The sequence below is a fragment of the Ochotona princeps genome, chromosome 5 (assembly GCF_030435755.1).
Source record: "Ochotona princeps isolate mOchPri1 chromosome 5, mOchPri1.hap1, whole genome shotgun sequence".
Taxonomy (NCBI): domain Eukaryota; kingdom Metazoa; phylum Chordata; class Mammalia; order Lagomorpha; family Ochotonidae; genus Ochotona; species Ochotona princeps.
Window position 1 is genome coordinate 52,359,600 of NC_080836.1, and position 22,866 is coordinate 52,382,465.

Genomic DNA, 22,866 nt, shown 5'->3' on the forward strand with positions numbered 1-22,866 from the left:
CTCCTACAGAGCCTACTCTGCAAGTGAATTAGTCAGCAAGCACAAGGAGCTGAGAAGGACCTCCTAATAGCTGCAGGCATGGCATCTGGTCTACCTGTGCACCGAGACCTTCCTCCCCTTGGATACCTTCTACTGGGCATTTGCCTGGGCAGAATATCTTCACCTTGGAAACCTGGTTAGAGTACCTGCATGTCTCCGTTGCAGACCTCCTTCTCTCTAGGTACCGCTCTTGGCATACCAGATAGATCCAGCCACTGCCTGGGTTCATGCTGTTTGCTTTCTCTGTTCTGTAGTCACAGGGGAAACCATATCAGTTCAGAGGTAAGAGACTGGCATTGATAAAGTCAGTCAGTACCATGAAAGCCCAGGCCACCTATTCCTACAGTTTAACTAGGACCACTTCTGGCATCAAGCAGAATATGTCAGGATCCCAGTAGGAAAGAGGTGGCTCCCTTAAATTATAATTCAAATGGCTTAGGGCCCGGCGTGGTAGCCTAGCACTTAAAGTCCTGGTCTTGCACATGCCAGCATCCCATATGGGTGCCAGTTCATATCCTGGCAGCCCTGCTACCCATCCAGCTCCCTGCTTGTGGCCTGGGAAAGCAGTCGATGGCCCAAAGTCTTGGGACCCTGCATCCATGTGGGAGACCTGGAGGAAGTTCCTGGCTCCTGTCTCCAGATCAGCCTGGCACCGGCCATTGTGGTTACTTCCATCATTGGATAGAAGATCTTGCTTTCTCCCTCTCCTCCTCTTTGTATATGTAACTTTCCAATAAAAATAAATAAATCTTTTTTTTAAAAAAAGGCTTACACCCAGAGAGGCTGGGCTCCTGTTCTGGCCTTACCCGCACCTGTATAGTCTTCGTATATAAATCTTCCTCATTACAAAGTGCTCACCCTCTAGATCAGAGGGTTGAGGAGGAGGCAGAGGTAGCAGAATGCAGAAGAGTGAGCTGTAGGTTGGCTGCTTGTTGTCAGAGGCCCAACCTGCACAGGACAGCTGCCCAAGGAGGGGATGCCATATCTGACTCCCTTTGGAACTCTTCCTGAGATCCCCACTGGCAGGACCCCTGGACACAGCCCATGCAGATCAGCCTCCGAGGACAGGGAGAAGTGCGGAAAATTGGCTACCTGGAGGAACACACAACTTTGGTTAGAAAAGTAATTCTTGGCAGCAAAAGCTGCAGCCAGGTTTGTTAGCAGAACTCTCAACTACACATACTTCCTTTAACTAGCATCCATACGAAGTGTCACCAAACATGACTCGGTATCACAAGAAACTGTTTTTGTTTACTCATGTTTTGTGCAAGGAGTTGGTTGGGTTTATTGAATAAACAAGGAGGCTCTGCTCCCTTGTGGAAACCGGATGAACAGACACCAAAGTGACATATTTAAGGATTAAGGAGCAGGTTCTGCTAGACTGAAGGGTGGAGACAGACATCTTACCAGGTCTGGAAAGGTCATTTTCAAAGCTTGCATTTTTATCTAAGATGGTGGGGTAGGGTGTGGGTAGTGGTGGTGTTTTTGGATTTTCAGTCAGGTGAGTGACCTGACAGTAAGCTAAGAAAGACCCTTTCTAGATACCTCCACAGGCCAACAGTTCATGGGTTGAAGTTGTAAACAGTATGTGGTAGGCTGCAAAGAGGCTGTCTGTTCTTGCTCCTACAAGAGGTGTTGTGCTTTGTGCTGTACTGCCAGAAGCACTGCTGGGTTACCCGAGAGCATGAGCCTGCACAGAGAAAAGCAGCTCTTTCCAGAGCACCTCAAGTCATTTTAGACAAAGTAAAGACTTTTAAATGGCTAGAGCGAATCAGCTGGTGTGGTATTCGGCTAAGCTTCAGTAGGTCTCACATCTTATCAGATCTGTGGGATTCAGGCTCAGAGAGCCTTGGGGTCCTCAGTGAGATTTGTTTTGATCAGAGCAGTCCTGCAATGTGTGGCTTTCTGATTAGGATTTTTCTTACCCACAGGCTGGTTTCGGTTATGGATTGCCCATATCTCGTCTTTATGCCCAGTACTTTCAAGGAGACCTAAAGCTGTATTCCTTAGAGGGCTATGGAACAGATGCAGTGATCTACATTAAGGTAATAACTGGTCTTCATGTGCTGATATTTCATGGGATGATATGTAATGATGCCAATATTTCTTTGTTAAATTGTACTCTATCTCCTGTAATTTAAATGCAGAAATATTATGTATATTTTTAGGTTTTTTTTTTTAACATGGGATCACATCCATTTTAACAGATAATCCTCTAGACAATGGGGAATGAAAATTCTTACCTCTGATATAGTTTTACTGGTGCGAAATGTAGTGACTTTAGTTTCTTGTTCCAGCCATTAGATGGCACCCATTTCATAGGAAATGCTGGAAACTATTGGAAGAAGTAAGAATCTGGAAAGATTAATGGTTATTTTTCCCCCTTTCACCATGTCAATTTAGAAGTAACTGGAATGCAGTATTTTTATTAACATATGTAACATTTTTACCCAACCTTTAGATCAAGTAATTATAGAGTATTTGATGAGTCCAAATGTAGTTACTGTTTTTAGTTCCATTTTGGAAAATATTAGTAAAAGTCTTACAGAATTACCAAAATCATTAACATCAAATATCTAATATAGTGTTAGAAGAATGAAATGTTTTTTCCCCTACCTGGAATAATGTCTGAGCTAAGGTTCAGTTCTGCTCAAAAATGCTAGCCTGCAGATGAATAAAGAATGAAGGGTGTCTCAGCTTGCAGTGATTCAAAAACACTGAAATGAAGTTGAAGAATTCAATGATAGTGATGTGTTGATAGTGATATATTGGTTGCTACACTTGATCTTAACCAAAAGGCTAATAAACTATAATAGTGATGAATTAGAAATATGAAATTATGTAAGAATCGTGAGACAAAAATTCACATATGCTGATGATTTGAATGGCAGGAAAAAATGAAGGCTCAACCATGGGTCAGGAAGCCAAGATATCTTGGATAATTTTACGTTTATTGATGACACTGCTGTGAGGCTTTTAACACTTCAGTGGCAATCTTGAAAAAAAATGGTATTCATAAAATTTCATTGGATCCATGTATGTAAGTCAGTGTTTTACACTTTTAAAGCTAACCAATATTTGGTTGGGTCACATTTTATAAGAGGTATCCACTGGATACATGAGTCTTCCAAGCTGACTGTGGAATTAGTGCAGGCAAAAAACGCAGTTATCATGTATACCAGCCAGTAGTGACATTTAGAAAATAGTGTGTCACATATGTACACTATTTAGAAACTTGTAGGTTTTTTCATTGTACAAGATATCTTCTTAAATGAATTCTGGACAATGTCAGACTAAAGGCCCAGCTTTTTTTGTTTTTCAGGCTCTGTCCACAGAATCCATAGAAAGACTGCCTGTGTATAACAAGGCTGCCTGGAAGCATTACAACACCAACCATGAAGCTGATGACTGGTGTGTCCCCAGCCGAGAGCCAAAGGACATGACGACTTTCCGCAGTGCCTAGATGCTCCGGTCACACCTGCCAAGGCCAAGTGTGGATTTTGTGTTAAATTTGGAGGGGATGGGTTCAGAACTACATTATACCAAATACTTCACAGATTGTTCTCACAGTTAACTGAGTGGAATCAGTGGCAGCTTGAGTTCCACTCGTGCCTGGCAAACCTCCTGAAGGATGGAACTGTCTCTATTGTATACTTTTAGTCAATTGGATGTAACTTCAGACAAACCTAGATTTGGTTAATTTTTTTTCTTTCTGTAGGCTTCAGATGTGTGCATGTCTTAGGTTTCTATAGTAAGCTGTCTTTTTAAAAGTATTTTTCACTTGTGTCTGCTGGAAACATTTTATAAGTACTGATTGTAGTTGGTTAACCAATTTTCTGTGATTTGGAGATGTTCTTGCTATCCTACATTGAATTGTGAAAACTAAAATATGGTGACCAACTACACATAAAGCAGAATGCATATACCTTGTAAACCTAGGACCAGCTCCCTTTCACTATCAGCTGTCTACATGCATTGTCTTAGCTCTGAAGTTAAATTTTAAAATTTTATGATAAAAGATTGCAGTGGCTAGTTTCCTGTAGATCTAAAGCCAAGATCATGGGGGAAAATTTTGTATTAAAAATGTACTGGCAGCTGAAAAAAATTATAGGCAAGAAATTGAAGATGGGGCAATGAGTCCCTCCCTGAAGCTGACCTAACCAGTTGCTTGCTGAGATTAGGAAGCTTGTTTGAGTAGAATTTTTCCAGGTCCTGCCTCAGACATCCTGCATCAGAATTTTGAGGGTGTGAGCCCAGACATTTCATTTCTGTCAAATACTTCCTACGTGAGTCTGATACTAGCTAGCCCAGTTAGGATGCTGACTTGGACTGAATAGTGAGGACAATGTAGTTGCTTAAGTAACAAGGATCTTTAGGATGGTTTGTATCTGTCTCAAGGTCAGATTTTGGACCCGCAGGAGAGAGAAATAATCTAAACCTGGTGCAATTTGAGGCATGATTAGAAGCAGAACAGTGTGACTACACAAAAGAGAGGTAACCAGAGTGAGAATCATAAATGCACAAGTCTTGACAAAAAAAATGCTTATTTTCTATATGATCTTTTTTTTAAAACCAGGTAAGGGAAAGTCAGCCTAGATTTGTGATGACAGGCCTTTGTATCCTTATGGTAATTTCTAGTTTACAAAACCTTTGATGTGTTGTGATCATGCTGTTGGTCTTCAGGGCAGCTAGCAGGTGCCTCATCCTCCTTTCAGAGTGTGGCTAAAAGTTACGCAGAATTGGCACCAGAGCCAAGAATAAGAGGCTATGTTGTTGGTCATACCTCATCTTTTAACATGACAGGCAAATATACTGAAAATTCAAGGTAAAAATCTAAACATTTAAAGAACAGCCTTGCCCCTTAAACTGGAGAACTGTATTTATCTGCAAAAGAACATTGAGTTGAAACACTTCTTGATCATATAAGATTAACAATTCTATATAAATCCTTAGGTTGGAAGGGCTATTAACGGACACTCGGTCTACTTACCTGCACTGTGGAGGTGAGGATCCAGAAACTCAGAGGAGGTGGCCTGACCTAGGGCATCTTACACGAGGAAATCTGGCCAAATGTTGGAAACGGGGATCTTATATAACCTGTCCTTCAATTATGGGTTCTTTGAAAAATCAAATATACTAATATATTGATTTATATTAGTTCAACCTGTTACAATTTTTAGCTTTAAGCTTGTAATGATGAAATTTTTAGAATCCTTCTAATTGAAATGTTCACTTTTGTAAATGAGACATTTGTAAAACTGACTTAAGCTTGACATTTTTACCTTTAAAATATTTCCACCTAAAAGAAAGTGTTACCTTCTTAAGAACTAAGAAATGGGGTTTGCAAAGGAAAGAGAAGTTGTTTTCCTTTAGCTTCGTGAGTTACAGCTTTATGTTTTGTTGTGGTAAAGAACAGAAAATGACAAAATATTCTGGTAGACCTTTTTCCAAGTTGATATCAAATCATTTGAGCTATCTGAGAAGTTTTTAAAATTCTTAGCTGAGCTATTTTGACTACTAGGATTAATGTGATGCAGTATAGATATAAAAATATTTGAAAGGACAGGAAGTGAATATTAATTTTTAGAACTTAAAAATTAGTCATGTGCCAACATTTTTAAGGAAATGATAGGAAAAAAAATTCTGTCTGTCCTTAAATACTGGCTAAATACTGGCTGACTTTTGATGTCTTCATACTTAAACCTGATCACTTTCTTTCACTGTGAAATTTTTACATGAAGATGTTAAAGGGGACATCTACCTTATTGTTTTATAAAATGTTTTCTATGTGGCAATAAACTGACAGTGTGGACCAGCTCTCACTTTGAACATAAACTGAATCAATTTTGACTTTTAAAAACACCATGTCTTTTAAATAGAAAACTCCTCTATCACCAAGGCCCAACATTTTGTAAACGTCGGAAAGACTGTAGCTTGTTGGCTTGCACGAGATCTCACTGTCTCCAAAAGAAGTAGTGTTTGAAATTTGAGTTTCTAATGTATATATTCCAACAAAGCAAGAGGTGAAGTTTGTATGCTTTGAATTACCCTAGATTTTCACACAAAATCTAGACTCACTGGATAAATGAAGATGTTCTGTTGTGTGAGTTTGAAAGGCTGTAAATAAATTTGAAATTTGAATAACTTTCCACAGTGTAAATAATTGTAGAAAAGGCCTTAACCAGTGTTTGTAGCAGTTGGTTGTCAGCACTAAACTGCCCCACTCGTAGATTCCTAGCCCATTGCTGGGTGAAGAGCTACGGGCACCATAACTTCCCTCCATTGTTGAAGCCAACAGGTTCTTTCAGACTCCAGAGGAAAAGAACTGGGAAGCAGTGACCTTGATGGTGCCACTGTGCTCTTTGAGTGACTCGTCAGAGAAGGCAGCAACCAGTTCCTGTCTTCAGTTACAATATTAGGTAGGTAGTTTTAGTAAAGGTTTTCGTCATATACAATTGACTTCTAGTCCCACTAGTTAATTGTCTTATGCGTAAATTCAGTGTACTTGAAAAATAATGTAGTTACTGCTGTGTGAAGGATTTTTGTATGTTCAAAAGGAGCACACTGCTAGTTTGAGTAGTTTTGGCATTTTTAAACTCTTGTGCCATTTGGCTGTTTACATGTTTGCAAAGAATGTTTCAGTATTAGTCCAGGCTTCATGATATGAAATGTCTGAATATAGGCCACTTTAGTTAAAAGTCCTAAAGTCCAATCTCCATCTGACACGGATTCTTAATGGACAGAGTCCAAGTGGCACAGGGGCTCACAGAGCAAGATGCAAGTGTGCCTGTGTGTGTCCTTGGTGGACTATTATGTATTTGCTCGACTATGAAGGCTTTACCTAATCCTAATCACCTCCTGAGGCCCTGCTCCTAAACCCAGTAGACTAAGTTTCCACTTTCCTCATTCCTTACCTTGGGTGTTAGGTTTCAGTGTGTCTATTAATCCGTAACCAGGGAGTTACTTCTTGAGGGCCTGGAGTTATACTTTGTAGTTATCACAGACAATATTGTAAGAAATGTAATTTTAAAAAGTGTCAGTTGACAGAGACAGGTCACAAGAGAAAGCAGACTTATATCCACTGGTCCACTCTTCAGCTGCTTGCACCAGCCAAGGGTGGGCAGAGGCAAAAGCCAGGAGCCAAGAATCAGTTCCGGATCTCATGTGGGTGGTGGGGACCCAATTATTTCAGCCATCATTTTTTACCCAGTGTCTACATTAAGAGGAAGCTGGAGGTGAGCTGCAACCATGGTTGTAATCTAAACCATGGAATGTACAGCAAGACCATCTTTGCTGCCAAGCCAAACACCTACTTAAAAAATTTTGTAATTTTGATAAGTTACAAATTCCTTGAGGGGACAGTTATGAGACCAGAATATCCTAAAGTGTAAGTCAGATATAAAAAGCTGTAATATTTTGGGGATCGTTTTGTACTGAGATGTCTAATTGTGAGATTCAGAATAGTTAAACTATCACAGTATTATATGAAAATACTGTGGCTATATAGTTACAGTGTAAAAGAGTTATGGATACAAATAACAGAATGATGGACTTATGACTGCTTATGAAGTACTATACTATTGTAATAATATGGGGGAAATAAGTCAGGGAGGAGGGATTAGGGGGAGGGGAAATCCCAGAGCCAGTGGAATTGTACCATAAAAGTAAAAATAGAAAAAAAAAGTTACCATATAAAAATGTCATAATATGAAGTCATTTTTTCCAAAACTTGGACTTATATGATTATACAACTGAAATGGAATGGGAGAAAGCTAATCATTTGCAGTGTCTGAATTAAGAGAATCTCCAGACTCACAACTGACTTGCCATCTGGTTTATACTTAATACACAGATAAGCAATGACTGATGTGCCCAGCACAGTGGCTCAACTGGCTAACCCTCCCCCTCAAGTGCCAGGATCCTGTATGGGCGCTGGATCATGTTCTAGCTGCCCTACTTCCCCTCCAGCTCCTGCTTATGGCCTGGAAAAGCAGTTGAGGATGGCCCAATGCCTTGGAACCCTGCACCCGTATAGGAGACCCAGAAAAAGCTCCTGGCTTTGGATTGGTTCAGCTCTGGCCATTGTGGCCATTTGGGGAGTGAACCAGTGGATGGAAAGTCTTTTCTCTGTCTCTTTCTCTATAAATCTACCTTTCCAATAAAAATAAATACATCTTTTTCTTTTTTAAGATTTATTTTTATTACAAAGTCAGATATACAGAGAGGAGGAGAGACAGAGAGGAAGATCTTCCGTCCGATGATTCACTCCCCAAGTGAGCCGCAACGGGCCGATGCGCGCCGATCCGAAGCCAGGAACCTGGAACCTCCTCCAGGTCTCCCACGCGGGTGCAGGGTCCCAATGCATTGGGCCGTCCTCAACTGCTTTCCCAGGCCACAAGCAGGGAGCTGGATGGGAAGTGGAGCTACCGGGACTAGAACCGGCGCCCATATGGGATCCCGGGGCGTTGAAGGGGAGGACTTTAGCCACTAGGCCACGCCGCCGGGCCCAAATACATCTTTTTTAAGAAAGAAAAGAAAGACTGATTACCTAGAGGTTCTCCAATCAGACTCACAGCTGACCTCTCATGAGAAACCCTACGGGCTAGGAGAGAATGAAGACACGTAATCCAGGTCCTAAAAGAGTGAAACTGCCAGCCAAGAATACAATATCCAGAAAAGCTTTCATTTTTATCTGAAAAAGAAATAAAGAACTTCCAAAATAAGCAGAAATGGAAAGAATTCACCTCTACCTGACCAGCTGTACAAATGTTGCTTTAAAGATGGTGCTATACACAGAAAATGACAAAAGCAACCACCCTATTTAAAGATGGCAGAAGCAAAGAACCTCCCGTTAAAGCTACAAGCAAAACCTACGCCAGGGGGCGGGACTGCGTGAGTCTGCGTGAGGGCGGAGCTTGGCGTGTGGGTCTGGGTGCCTGTAGCGCTGGGCCGTGTGATGTGTCGGAAAGCAGTTTTCTGCAGCCTTGGAGAGAGACCCGGGTTGAGGTCTGAAGAAATGTTCTTCACTAAGAGGAAACTTCCTCAGGCGGTTCCGGGAAGGAGCAGCGAGGTCCATGCAGGAGCCGGGGTGATGGGGTTGGTGGTGAGCCCCCGGTGTTCAGGCGGCCTGTGGAGACTCCCCAGGAAGCTGAGGCGCTGAGCTCTTTGAGGGCCGCCAAGGGGAAGCGGGAAGTGGAGGAGGGTGTGTGGGCCTTGAATACTGGTCGGGACACGTGGGTGTGTGGTTAGCGGGAAGTGGAGTCTGACAGGGACGGGGCGTCCTGGTGGTGGGGCTTGGGTTTGGTGCTTGGTGCTGGTGAAGCACAGGTCAGCTGGAGGGCGGTGAGGAAGCACGGGTCTGCGTGGGAGAGAGCAGCAGGTCAGTGGGCACTGTGGGCACAGACGTCCAGGACTTGCTGGGGGCTGTGAGGGAAGCATGGTTTGCATCGTGTCAGCAGGGCGATGTAGGGCTGCCTGGAGCAGGACTGGAAGCTGGGGTGAGAGAGGGGTCTGTGTGCAGCGGGGGAAGCTGGGGTCTGAGGAGGGTCTGTGTGGAGCAGCAGTTAGCTGGGTCTAAGAGGGGTCTGCGTGGAGCAGGGAGGAGTTGGAGTCTGAGGGGAGTCTACGTGGAGCGGGGTGGGAAGCTGGGGTGTTAGGGGGGTCTACATGGAGCAGCGGGAGGCTGGGGTCTAAGGGGGGTCTGCGTGGAGCTGGGCGGGAAGCTGGGGTGTGAGGGGTGGTCTGCATGGAGCCAGGCGGGAAGCTGGGATGTGAGGCGGGGTTCTGCATTTTTTCTAAAAAGAAAAATTAAAAAAAAAAAATAAATAAATAAACAATTAAAAAACAGAAATAAAATAAAATTAATAATAAATATACAAAAAACTAAAATAAAAACATTATCAAAAAGAAAACAAAAAAATTAATATAATACATAAAAGTAAAAAATAGAAAAAATATATATATAAAAAAGCAAAACCTAAACCAAACAGTGAGAAAAATCGTGTAAAAATGATAGGACCAAGTCACTAATTGTCAGTTATAATCCTGGACACAAATGACCTAAACTTTTCAGTCAAAAAACAGATTAGCAGAATGGATCAAAAAACAAGATCCATCTAGCTGCTGCCTACAAGAAACACGTCACCAGCAAAGATCCCCACAAACACAGGGAAAGGATGGAAAAAGGTATTCCATGACAATGAAAAGGAAAAACAAGCCAATATAGTCATCCTAGTATCAGAAAAAAATGATCCATTCAACAAGAAATTACTATGGTAAATGTATATGTACTCAATGCCAGGAAACCTGGCTGTGTAAAAATGATTGTGGATTTAAAGGGAAACATAGACTGCAATACACCACTACCATCCCTGGGCAGATCAAGCAGACAGAAACAATAGAGCTAATTTGTATCAAGGATCTAATGTTTTTTTTTTCCCTTAAGATTTGTTACTTTTATTGGAAAGGCAGATCAGATTTACAGAGAGGAGAGACAGATCTTTCATCTGCTGGTTTACTTCCCAGATCACAACAGCCATTGCTGAACTGGGAGGTAAGAATATCAGGTGCAGGGTCCCAAGGCTTTTGGGCCATCCTCGACTGCTTCTCCAGGCCACAACCTGGGAGCTGGGAGGGAAGTGGAGCAGCCAGCCCAAGAACCAGCACTGAATTTGGGATTCTGGCACTTGGAAGTAGATGCTTAGCCTGTTGAGCCACAGCACTGGCCCCTGGTTACATGTGTTATGCTGTCTGTCCTGTGGTGTTTGAGATTGACCGTGGTAAAGATTGTCCGTATTGAGCATTGTTGAGTTTTGGCTGATTTTACTTCCCCATCCACCTTTTTGCTAATGATCTTGGGGGAAGGTAGCAGAAGATGGATCAAGTAACTTGGGTTCCTGCCAGTCCATATGGCAGATCAGGATGAAGTCCCTGATTAGCATAAACTTCCTGGCCTTAGTCTGGCCCAGACCTGGTCATTGTGGTCATTTGGGGAATAAACTAGTGGATGGAAGATCTGTCTCTCCATTTCTGTGCTGCTCTGCCTTAGTAGATAAACACATCTTTTAAAAATAGAATTAATTCTTGGGATGGGTATTTGGTGTAGCAGGTAAGACGCTTCTTAGAAGCATATCTGTATTTTACACCAGACTTCCTGGATTTGCATCCCAGCTCCCTTTTTCATCCAGCTTCCTGCTAATGTGTACCCTAGAAGACAATAGTGATGGCTCCAGTACTTGGGTGCCTGTTACCCAAGCTCCTTGCTTTGGCCTAGCCTAGTTTTAGCTCTTGTTGGCATTTGGAGAATCAATCAGTGGAGGGAAGATCTCTGTCTTTAAAAAAAAGAAGAAGAAGAAATTAGCATAAACTTCTTTTACAAAATTTACTGATTATTTGAAAGGCAGAGTGGCAGAAGCAGCAAGAGCTTGTCCATCTACAAGTTCAATCCCAAGTGCCCACAACAGCTGCGGCTGGGCCAGGACAAAGCCAGGAAGCTGAAATTCAAGTGTGGTCTCCCTTGTAAGTGGCAGGAATTCCAGGACAGGAATATGCATTAGCCAGAATCTGAGATCAAGAAAAGAGCTGAGATTCCACTCTAGGCATGCTGAAAGGGAACACAGGTTTGCCCAGCAGTGTCTTAACTGCTATGCCAAAGGCTCATCCCATCACAAACTAAACTGCCCTACATCACAGAATCACTTTCGTTAGTTCTGCTGTTACGGGCATGAGAAAGCAGCCAGCCTTTTCTCTTTCCCTAAGTTTCTTTCTGTTCTAAAACATTTGGAGGGTCTTCCACCCACCCCTTCATCTGAGCGAATCTACTTCACTCAGCAAAGGAGGGTTGGAGAAGAAAGGAAGCTGAGGTGGGACAGGGTTAGGATATCAGCTGTGCTGCTCATTGCACATGGTCTCCCCCACCTAATTTGGATGAGTTTAATTCTCTCTGCAGCTAGAGTGGTTTGTTTTGTTTATGTTCAAAAGCAAAAGCTTCAGAAATTTTAGAAGGCTTTTGTTTGCTTTTCTGCTGTTAACTCCCTTTCCCTGATGCAATGAATGCACTAACAAAAAGAATGGAGAGTGAAAAGTAAGAGAAAGTCATAGAAGGCACTTGGGTAACATCTTAAAAATCTTATTCTGCCACAATTACCTCCAGGGATAATAACAAGATCTGGGGGATGAGATCCATGAAACTGTCAGTCTTTCATGGGCGCTTGGAAAAGAAAAAAAAAGAAAGAAGAGTCTCGATTTTTTTTTTTAGGAGGACAAAAAGGATGCTACAAATTACAGACTAGTAAACTTTGTGTTTCACACAGGGAAAGACTAGGCAAAATCCATCCCATTATTATTATTTTAATAATTCGTCTTGGTCAGATGAAGGCTGTTGAAATAAGGTATCTGTGTTTCAGCAAGTAATTTGTTTCCTTGGACATTGTTAATGGCCAGGATCCACAATGGAAACCAGAAAATAGAAGGACTGGTAGGTTTCTGCTCCACTGGGCAATCACACACAAACGGAACTGGAACTCTCCCTTGCAGCTCATTGCAGCTATGAGACTATTATTTTTCTTTATGAGAATCAGAAAACAGAAGAACCTGGAGTGGAGAGGTTGGCTTCCCCAGCAAACCCAATTGATAGGGATAGGCAGGCAGCTAGTGAGGTCTGCTGAGTTAGATGTCACAAACCCATATGCATTTCTGTCCACCTGCTTGACAATCAAAATGCCCCATTTTCCAGGATGCGTCTTCTTCATCTGAGACCCAAGGAGGGATGCCAAGAAAACATGGACATTCAGCTTCATGTGGGTTTTGTGGAGGTGTTGTATAATTCCCAGGTGTCTTCACACTTGGAGGCACCACTGCCTTCCTCATAAAAGCAACTAACAACTGGAAGGCGTCTCAGCTTCTGCCACAGACCACCAGGACTGGAGGAGCTTTGGGTCCTCCCTGTCTGTTCCCCTCCCCAATCCCTTCTTTCAGGCAATCTTCTGTCCACGACTGACTCACAGCTGGTGTTTCCATCTGTGTGTTAGCATCTGTAATCCATCTGTTTGTGTGTGTGTGCTAACTTTCTCACCTTTACGTAAATTTGATCACTTTGTGTACCTTACTTGTGTCAGCACTTGGAATGTGTGTTTGTGCATGATAAGAGCCTGCAGGGAAAGTAATACACCCATAACCTGCACCAAAGTGACGCGCCAGTCCGTCCCTCAAAGGCTTAGCATCCTTGGCTCTGGTATGGTGGCAGCTTTGCCCTTCCTCTCCTCCCAGAGCATTGAGTCATGTGTTTATCACATGTGGACCATGAATCTAGAAAATGTTTTATTGCGCATTCCTCCCCCATCCCCATTTGAGTTAACTGTTCAGTCTGAAGGGCTCATGGTAAGGAAACTGCATTCCTTCACATCAGTCTGCCTAAGCTGACCACAGCACAGGAAGCACATGGCAAGCCACATGCTTCTCAAAAACAGAAGACAGGTGTTGCCAGGGACATCCCCTTGCAGAGTGGAGTGGAGGGGTGACGGTCTGCTGGAAGCGTTTGATTGACTTTCAGGCCCAGCACTACATTATGCGTAAGAGCTGCACTCTGGATGGCAGGGGCTAAGAGCTCAGAGAAACCCAAAGGAACTATAGAGTTTTGGAGTTTTGCAGCTAGGAGAAGCACTGAGGGTCAAATTCAGTTAAAAAGATTCAGCTGAGTAAGGCTCCTCCTGGGCAGTCCATTTGCATGAAAATCTTGGAGAAGAGGACAACAACAGGCAAAGCTTATGCAGCACTGAGCAGCGTCACCTCTGTGTTCTCACTTGTTTGTGGCCCAGGCACTCACTGCCATGTCCTTGGTCCTCAGGGTCTCCTCGCTTTGGTTTAGTTGAATTTCTGAAGCTCACGTGTCTGCCCTGCTCTTTCTGGCACTATGCAAAAGCACATTTTTTCCACAATCTGCCACACCTGCCTCTGCTTCGCCTGGAGCCAGCTGGAAGTAGAGCCTGTGTGATTGCGCTGTTTGGAGATTGATCTCCTAGCTCTTCAGTTCCCCTCACTTAACAGGCTTCAGACTCTTTGCCCCTGAGGACACGGATTTCCGGAGACAGAGTGCCCAACTGCAGCGTGGAGATGAGCAAGAAGCGGTTGGAGAACAGTACAGGGTAAACCCAGGAGCCAGTCCTTGCAACTTGTTTGCTCCACCCGTTTGTCTTCTCTTGGCCGGAGTTCTGGATGTCCCTCTGTTGCAGGAAAAACAGGTGAGGTGAGCTGGGGTTCAGTGCTGATATCAGTGACCATGTATGAGACTGGACACAAGGGTGAGAGTTGAAGAAGTTAGGTTCTACTTAAGAGAAACCCGGAACAAGCAGAGGTGCTACTAGGGAGACCAAGCCAGTGAGGTCCCACAGTCTGGGCTGTTTGCCTTCCATAGTCTGCGAGGATCAGGGATGGTTATGCACTAGCTTCTGTGAAGACACCTTTTCTCATTTGTTTTCATCGCAACCTTGCTCTCCTCTGGCAGATACTCATTGCTGGAGTCTTCTATTCTGTGTTTTTCAGTGTGTACGTGCTGGCAAGGGGCTGTGTGATGGCACTAGTCTGGCCTGCTTCAAGCCACAAGCTCCCTCGCCTCCTGTCCTGCCCCTGGGAGAGGGGTGCCCCAAGCTCTCTGGAGACTTATGCTAACAGAGGAGACGTAGTAGTCATTCCCAGGATTTTCTGTGTGACTGTCATTGCTTCTTGTCAACAGATAAAAGAAGCAGGCCCTTGCTGCTTGCCATGGGACAGCAAATTCATTAGAGTTGGTGTAAGGAAAGTTGGTTGCTGCGGTTTTGGGCAAAGAATGATTTCTGAATTCAAAATACGCTCATTCCGCGCAATCACCCACAAGAGTTTTAAAAGGGAAGGGTAGCTGCAGGTGGGGCCAATTTTCAGATTTGATTCTGATGGTGGTCCGGGAAATCTAGGGTGCCTGGTGGGGATTGCTCAGTAACAGAGCTTAACTGCTTACAGCTGATGGCGGCTTACTCTCTCCCAATCTAGATGGGAGGTCTGATATTCCAAGCCATCTCCTTTCAGTAGGCTCCTGAAATGCAGGACTGTCACAGCTAATCCACAAGATCAGTAGTTGCTCTTTGTTCAGATATGACCAGGGAAGGGGAGATGCCTTCCTTGTGGTTACCTCCTCAGTTCACCTAGTGAGTTTTGGTCTCAGTGAATGATCTCTCTGTGCTGGCCTCTTGTAACAATACCATATGTGAAAGACGCAGAGAGAGATCTATCTTCCATCTGCAGGTTTATTCCCCGAATGTCCCCAATAGGTGAAGCCAGGCAAGGCCAAAGCTGGGAGCTGAGCTCAGAGAATTCTTGTTTGAGGTGATCCCAGATCTGACTCTTGTGTACGCCCTTCATCCAGATCAGCCTACACACAGACACTGGTAATTACAACTGCTAGGTCAGATCTTTCTCCAGCCCCAGCTGTTATGCAAAGCAATGGGTACTGTGGGCCAGCCCAGCCCTGCCCCCACCCCCAACACTCAGCCCTCATGTATACCAGCGGGAGCTACAGCCCAACCAAAACGACCTCCAATAACCCCCACTGGGGCTGCCCCCAGCACAACCAGGAGCTTCTTTGGGTTTCCCATGTGAATGCAGGGTCCCAAGGACCTGCCCATCCTCCACTGTTTTCTCAGGCCACAAGTAGAGAACTGGATGGGAAGTGGAGCAGCTGGTACACAAACTGGCACCCCTATGGGATGCTGGCCACTTGCAAGCTGGGCCTTATCTGAGTATTTTAATACTTGTGCATGTTTCTCTAGACTGTAAGTCTAGGAGTGGAATGTAAACCAAATGTTATGTCAATGTGTCATTTTACAAGAAACTGCAAAGTTGATTTTTTTTTTAAGATTTATTTTATTTTTATTCTTATTGCAAAGTCAGATATACAGAGAGAAGGAGAGAAAGATCTTCCGTCTGATGATTCACTCCCCAAGTGGCCGCAATGGCCAGTGCTGTGCCAATCAAATGCTGGGAGCCAGGAGCTCTTCCGGGTCTCCCACGCTGGTGCAGGGTCCCAAAGCTTTGGGTCATCCTGTACTGCTTTCCCAGGCCACAAGCAGGGAGCTGGATGGGAAGCAGGGTCGCCAGGATTAGAACCAGCACCCATATGGGATCCCGGGGCACGTTCAAGGCAGGGACTTTAGCTGCTAGGCCACTGCGCTGGGCCGTGCAAAGTTGATTTTGAAAGTCATGCTAAAAGGCCCGGCGTGGTAGCCTAGTGGCTAAAGTCCTAGTCTTGCATGTGCTATAATGGGCACTGGTTCTAGTCCTGGAAGCCCTGTTTCCCATCCAGCTCCCTGCTTGTGGCCTGGGAAAGCAGTGGAGGACAACTCAAAGCCTTTGGAACCTGCATCCGCGTGGGAGACCCGGACGGAGGAAGCTCCTGGCTTCAAATTGACTCAACTCTTGCCATTGCGGCCGCTTGGGAAGTGAATCAACAGGCAGAAGATCTTCCTCTCTGTCCTCATCTCTGTATATTTGACTTTCCAATTAAAAAAAAATCTTATAAAAAAAGTGATGCTAGAAATTTACACCCGTTTTACAACATGTAAAGAGTTCACAGTGACCCTTATTCTCACACTTGGTTCTGAGATTCTCATCTAAGAGGTGGAAAACTGTATTTTGACATGGTCTTAACTTGTATTATGTTGACTTCTAATTAGGTTGAGCACTTAAAATTTGATAAGATACAGTTTACAGTTCTAATTACAGATATATAACCACAGCACCTTTTATATTACAGGGCAGTCTCTAAATATTTGTTGAATGAATTCTCATAGTGCAAAACAGGACTGGGATGCTGGCATTGATCATTTAGGAAGGAGGCTCAACTGCAGAGAATCATAGACGCCCCCACCTTCACACTGCAGCTGGAGAAATTTTATATAGCTAGTTTAGTGTGACTAGTGACTGATTCTCCTGCATAATTGCTTTTATTTGAAAGGGGATTTATAGAATTATTAAGATGTATAAAAATATCTTTTCAACCATATTCTATATTTTGCTTTAATGGCAACAGAGGTATTCTGGCTTTTGTTCAAGTGACTGTGCAGCTCAAATAGTGCTGCTGTGTTCAGAATCCTGAGCGTTTTTAGACCAATGTGAAATACCAGGTTTAACTCCAGTAAGTGAATGAGCAATATTCTGATGGAAAAATAAGTGGTATAAATCTAGTATATTATACCTTCTAGGTATCTAGTATAAATTACAGCCCTAAAATGAGGTTCAAGAAAATTTGTAGGGGTGAGTGCTGTGGCACAGTGGATAAAGCCTCTGATTGAGATGCTGATGACCCCAGTTGGAGTGCTGATTGCATCTGAGAAGACAGTGGATGGAGCCCAAACACTTGTGTCCTGCCAGCCACATGGGAACCTGGATGGAATTCTTGGCTCCAGTGGCTTCAACTCCAGCTGTTGAGGGCATTTGGGAAGTAAATTAGTGCATGGAAAATTCTCCCTCTTTCTCTCTCTGTCTCTCTCTCTCATTCTGCCTTTCAAAAAAAAAAAAAAAGCTAAGTAAATAAAGAAGCATTTCTCAAGTGTAAATAGTTATTCCTCAGTGCTCTGTCACTGTTGTATACTGATACTTTCTATCAGTATCAGATACAAGGATACTTTGTAAAGTTTTCTGGAAGTGGCAGGTGACAGCAGTTAAAAAGGCATCATCTCCTGGTGCCTGTAAGATCTGCTTCCACTTTTAAAGCAACACTGCATTATGTGGGCTAACTCCCAGTCAATGGCTATATGAGGGCGTAGCCTTGTTTGCCCTAAGTGGGTGTCCTTGGGGTCAGTCTTTGCTCTTGAGTTCCTCATTGGTTGACCAACATTGACAGATCTGTACCAGGGTCCTGCATGAAGGGTATGGAAAATTTACTGGGACTAGAACAAAACAAAATAGGAATGGGTCAGTACTGGGCAGAGGGCCAACACTGACAGATCTGTACCAGGATCCAAGGCCCTCTCTACCAGTACTGACCCATCCCTATTTTCTATTTTGTTCTAGTCTCAGTAAACTTTCCGCACCCTTCATGCAGTTTCTGCACCTGCTTTCCAGAGTACCTAACTGACCCATGTGGTGACAGTTGAATGAAACACTAGCTGGGGAGCAGGCATTACAAATAGGTTGAGACACTGCTGGGAACCTGTCATCACAAATTCAAGTGCCTGAGCTGGAGTCCCAGGTCAACTTCCCATGTCTACTTCTTGCAAATGTGCTTCCCTGGAAGGGAGCAGGTGATGGTCCCAGTAATTGGGTCCTGACTACTCACATGGGAACCTGGACTGGATTCCCAGCCCAGCCCTGGGTGCTTCAGGCATTTGATGAGTGAACCAGCAGATGGGAGTTCTCTCTTTCTGCCTTTGACATAAACAAAATGCAAGGGGAAAAAACTGGTGGCAGTGTACTTATAATCACTCCTTTAAAAAATATTTATCTGTGAACATTTATTTTGTTCTTTTTAAAAACATTCATTGGAAAGGCAGATCAGATTTACAGAGACAAGGAGATGTAAAGAAAGATCTTCTGTCCACTGGTTCACTTCCCAAATGGCCACTATGGCTGGAGCTGAGCTGATCTGAAGTCAGGAGCAAGTAGCTTCTTCCAGGTCTCCCACATAGATGTAGGGTCCCAAGGTTTTGGACCATCCTTTACTGCTTTCCCAGACCACAGTCAAGGAGTTGGATGGGAAGTGGAGCAGCCAGAATACAAACCAGTGCCCACATGACATCCTGGAACTTACACAGAACTTAGCCATTCAGTCATTATACTGGGTACATACACATTGACTTTTTTTTTTTACACATTGACTCTTAACGATGTATAAATGGCTCAAGTTTATTACAGAGAAAAACTATTAGTATATTTTTAACTTTTTTGAATAAGTATTTTGAAATTTTAGTTGTTTTAACGACATGCACAATACACAGAGGAGAGAGAGCTTCCGTATGCAAGCTCATCCTTCCAGGGCTTCTTCTAGGTCTCCCACATGGGTGAAGGGTCCCAAGGTTTTGTACTGTCCTCTGCTGCTATCCCAGCCTACAAACAGGAAACTGGATGGGAAGTGAAACAGCCAGGACTAGCGCCCACATGGGATCCCGGTGCGTGCAAAGTAAGGACTTATTAGTCCATAGGCTGTCACACAGGGCCCAAAACCCAAGTATTTGTGCCATCATCTTGCCTTCCAGAGGGAGGATCTGCAGGAAGCTGAAATTGGAAGTGCAGCTGGAGATGAAACCGAGGCACTCCCATGCAGCATCTTTCCCACTTGGTGAGTACTTGCCCTTCATAGTATATTTTTAAATTAATTTTTGCTTTGGTGGAGTGGTGATTAGATTTAGGAAAGCAATACAGTGTTCCCATCACTTTGGATCATGGACTTGTACCTTTATCCATAGTTTGAAAGGCTTAATTAAAAATTTTATTTATTTTTATTGGAAAGTCGGAGATACAGAGAGGAAGAGAGACAGAGAGGAAGATCTTCCATCTGCTGATTCACTCCCCAAGTGGCTGCAGTGGCTGGAGCTGAGTCAATCTGAAGCCAGGAGCTTCTTCCAGGTCTCCCATGTGCATGCAAGGTCCCAAGGTTTTGGGCTGCCCTCAACTGCTTTCCCAGGCCACAACCAGGGAGCTGGATGGATAGCAGGGCTGCCAGGATATGAACTGACACCCATATGGGATGCTGGCATGTACAAGACCAGGACTTTAAGTGCTAGGCTACCACGCCAGACCCTGAAAGACTTACTTTTTAAAATATCTTACCCATGAAAGTAATCCATGGACCATGGTTGTGACACAGATTCAGGAGGTGCTTGGGATAATAGCATCTTTGTTGGAGCAGTAGTTTAAGCCCTGGCTGCTCTGGTTCTTATCTTGCTCCTTGATATGTCAGGGAAACAGCAAATAATGGTCCAAGGTCTTGGGTCTCTGACACCCATGTGGGTGACTCATTGGAGTTCCTGGTTCATGGTTTCAGCCTGGCCTAGCCCTGGCTATTTTGGACATGTGAAGAGTCAACCAGTATATGGGAAATGGATTTCTTTCTCTCTCTCTTTCTCTCCCTCCCTCCCTTGCTTCTCTCTGTCTTTCTCTCCCCTCCACACCTCATTCATTCTGTCACTCTGCCTTTTGAATAAATAACCCTTTAAGAAAAGCTCTAAACATCAGGACTTGATGATAGCTATCATCTACTGAGCACCTATGATGTCAGGAAATGTGCTAAGGACTTTATATACATTATCCCATCTAGTTCTGGAGACTGATGTCTAAACAACATTAATTCATGATGAGTTGTTCTTAAAGTTTCAGCTTCAGCCAGCAAGTGCTTAGCACTGGATCTGGAAATTACTGTCTGGCTGTGTAGTGAACATTCTCATTCAGCTGTCAATATGCTTCTTGGACACAAAAATGTTATGGTGCCTTTTATAGCTCAAGCCAGCAAAGTATATGCCATCAGAAAGCTTATGAACTTCACAACCACATTGTCTACTTGGAAAACAACTTTTTTCTTTATGAGAAAATGCACTTTTAAGTGGGTTGGGGCAGCCTCTTGACTAGCAGATGCCTGCATCCCCTATTGGGGACCTGGAGTTAATGCTCAACTCCAAAATCCTATTCTGGCTTCTGTTGATGCACACCCTGAATTGTAGGGTGATGACTGAAGTAATGGGGTTTCCTACCATCTGTGTGGAAGACCAAGATTGGCCTGCTGACTCCCCACTTTGACCCAGTCCAGGCCCAACTGTTGTAGGCATTTGAATCATGAATGAACAGAAGGGAGCTCGGTCTCTGTGTATAAAATTTAAAAAAAATTGTGGATTGGACAATTATGAAACAGTAAGTCATATTTCTAGCCTCTTTTTTTCCAAACATAACCCATTGCTTCACAAAATTAGATATGGAATACATTCTTCAGGTGTATGAAGGATGGGGCAATTTATTTAAGTCGAGTCAGCACTATCAGTTCCCAAAGTGGGGAGCCCTGGCCCTGGTGGTTCATGCCTCAGATGGCCTGGGTTTAGTGCCCAGAGGCCTGATGTACCAGGCCCTGAGCTAAGCCCAGGACTCCCTTCAGGTCTCCTTTGTGGCTGGCAGACACCCAGTTACTTGAGCCATCACTTTTGCTTCCCAGGGTCTTTATTAACATAAAACTGGAGCCAGGAGCCAGCCATCCTGCCCAGATATTCTGATAGGGAATGTGAGTGTCTTAACCAATAGGCTCACTGCCTAGCCCCTTCTGCTTTTCCAATAAAGAAATTTCAATAAATAAATGAGAAATCTAAAACTAATTATAGTGCCAGCATCATGGCTCAACAGATTAAACTGCCGTTGTGATCCCAGCATCCCGCACAGGAGCTCCAGTCGTAGTTTCAGCCGCTCCACTGATCCAGCTCCTGCTAAGGCACCAGGGAAAGCAGCAGGAAACAGCTCAATTGCCTGGGTTCCTGCCACCCCAGCAGGAGACGCGGATAGAGCTCCAAGCTCCTGGTTGGTGTGACACTGTCCAGGCAGTGGCAGCTGCTTGAGCGGTGAACAAGGGATGGATAATACCTCTCTTTCCCTCACTCTGTCACTCTGCCTTTTAAATAAGTAAATGTTAAAAAAGGAGGGGGGAGTACTAGCCACTTAAGAAAACCAGACACACACACACATACAGTTAACACAAATATATTAAACCAGTATGTTATATGAAGAGAAATGAACTCTAATGTAGGAGAACATTAATGGTTTTGCTCAAACAGTGCCATATCAGGGGAATGGAATAAACAGATAAACAGATGGAAATGAAAACAAATTGATACAGTCTTAGGCAGCTATTTAAGGGTCACAAGTTTGGAAGCCACACTTCCCCCACTTGTAGAATTCTTTTTGCACCTGCATGTCAAAAGATGAGTCTCCATCATTACCAGGGACCTGAGGAAGGTACGGCATTACAATTGTGTGTACCCACTCCCCTTCAAAGCCATGTTGAGGAGGGGCTTGCTCTCTTGTTCAGATGCTTGGATATTTGTGCTCCGGCTCTTGCACTCTTCACTTCATTCCCTTTTGCATATCTGCTTGCCCTCTTGCTTCCCACAAATGGACTCTAAGAACAGAGTAGCCATCTTTCTCCCTCACCCTTTTGCTTCCTAGCTCACTCTTCTTGAACATGGTCCACATAAGTCTGTATTCCTCACTCTCTGAATAAACTTTGCCACTTGCTTAAGCCATGTCTGTGCCTGTTCTTAAAATGCTACTTAAATAAGAGGCAAGAACGTAGGTATTAATTTTTGGCCCAGACCTAGATCACAACAGAATGAAAGATAGTTCGCAGGTGGTAAAATGATCACTGGATTTGGTTTCCCACAGACAGACCTGAAGCACAGTGAATGGTAAACAGGTGTAAATTTAGCATGATGCGAAAGAGAAACAGATCTTGACAGAGCACCAGTCTCACTCTCGGTTAAGCTGGGTATTGACTAAGTTGCGCTTAACATTGTTTTTTTCTAGCTTGTTATATTACATTACAAAAACCACACACCATTTGCTATGACTTGGACCATCATAATCTAACTTTGAACCTGGCTCCTTAGAAAAATGCTGCTTCTAGTTGGTTGCACAGTTGTCTTGGAGTTTAAGTGTTACCCTCATGGGATAGACTATTCCTCTCTGGCAGCTGCTGGTTCCAAATCTGAGTTGGACTTGCTATGATACCCCCACCCTCGCTCCCCTTGCTTCTGCTGCTGCCCGCTGGCTCCTGGAGGCCCCCACTGTGGCTCTGAACCTCTTTCTCAGCTGACCAGGCATCAGCTCACT

General features: G+C 43.8%; 1 protein-coding gene across 1 annotated transcript in view; it reads left to right on the top strand.

The window, feature by feature from the left end:
• The window catches only part of PDK1 (pyruvate dehydrogenase kinase 1), a 34,491-nt gene extending 30,395 nt beyond the window's left edge, over nucleotides 1-4,096 (top strand). Inside the window, exons 10-11 of the mRNA XM_004577057.3 lie at nucleotides 1,971-2,084; nucleotides 3,362-4,096. Coding sequence (XP_004577114.2) covers nucleotides 1,971-2,084; nucleotides 3,362-3,502 — 255 coding nt within the window. The 3' untranslated portion in view covers nucleotides 3,503-4,096. The remainder of the gene's footprint in view (nucleotides 1-1,970; nucleotides 2,085-3,361) is intronic.
• The last annotated feature ends 18,770 nt before the right edge of the window (nucleotides 4,097-22,866 follow it).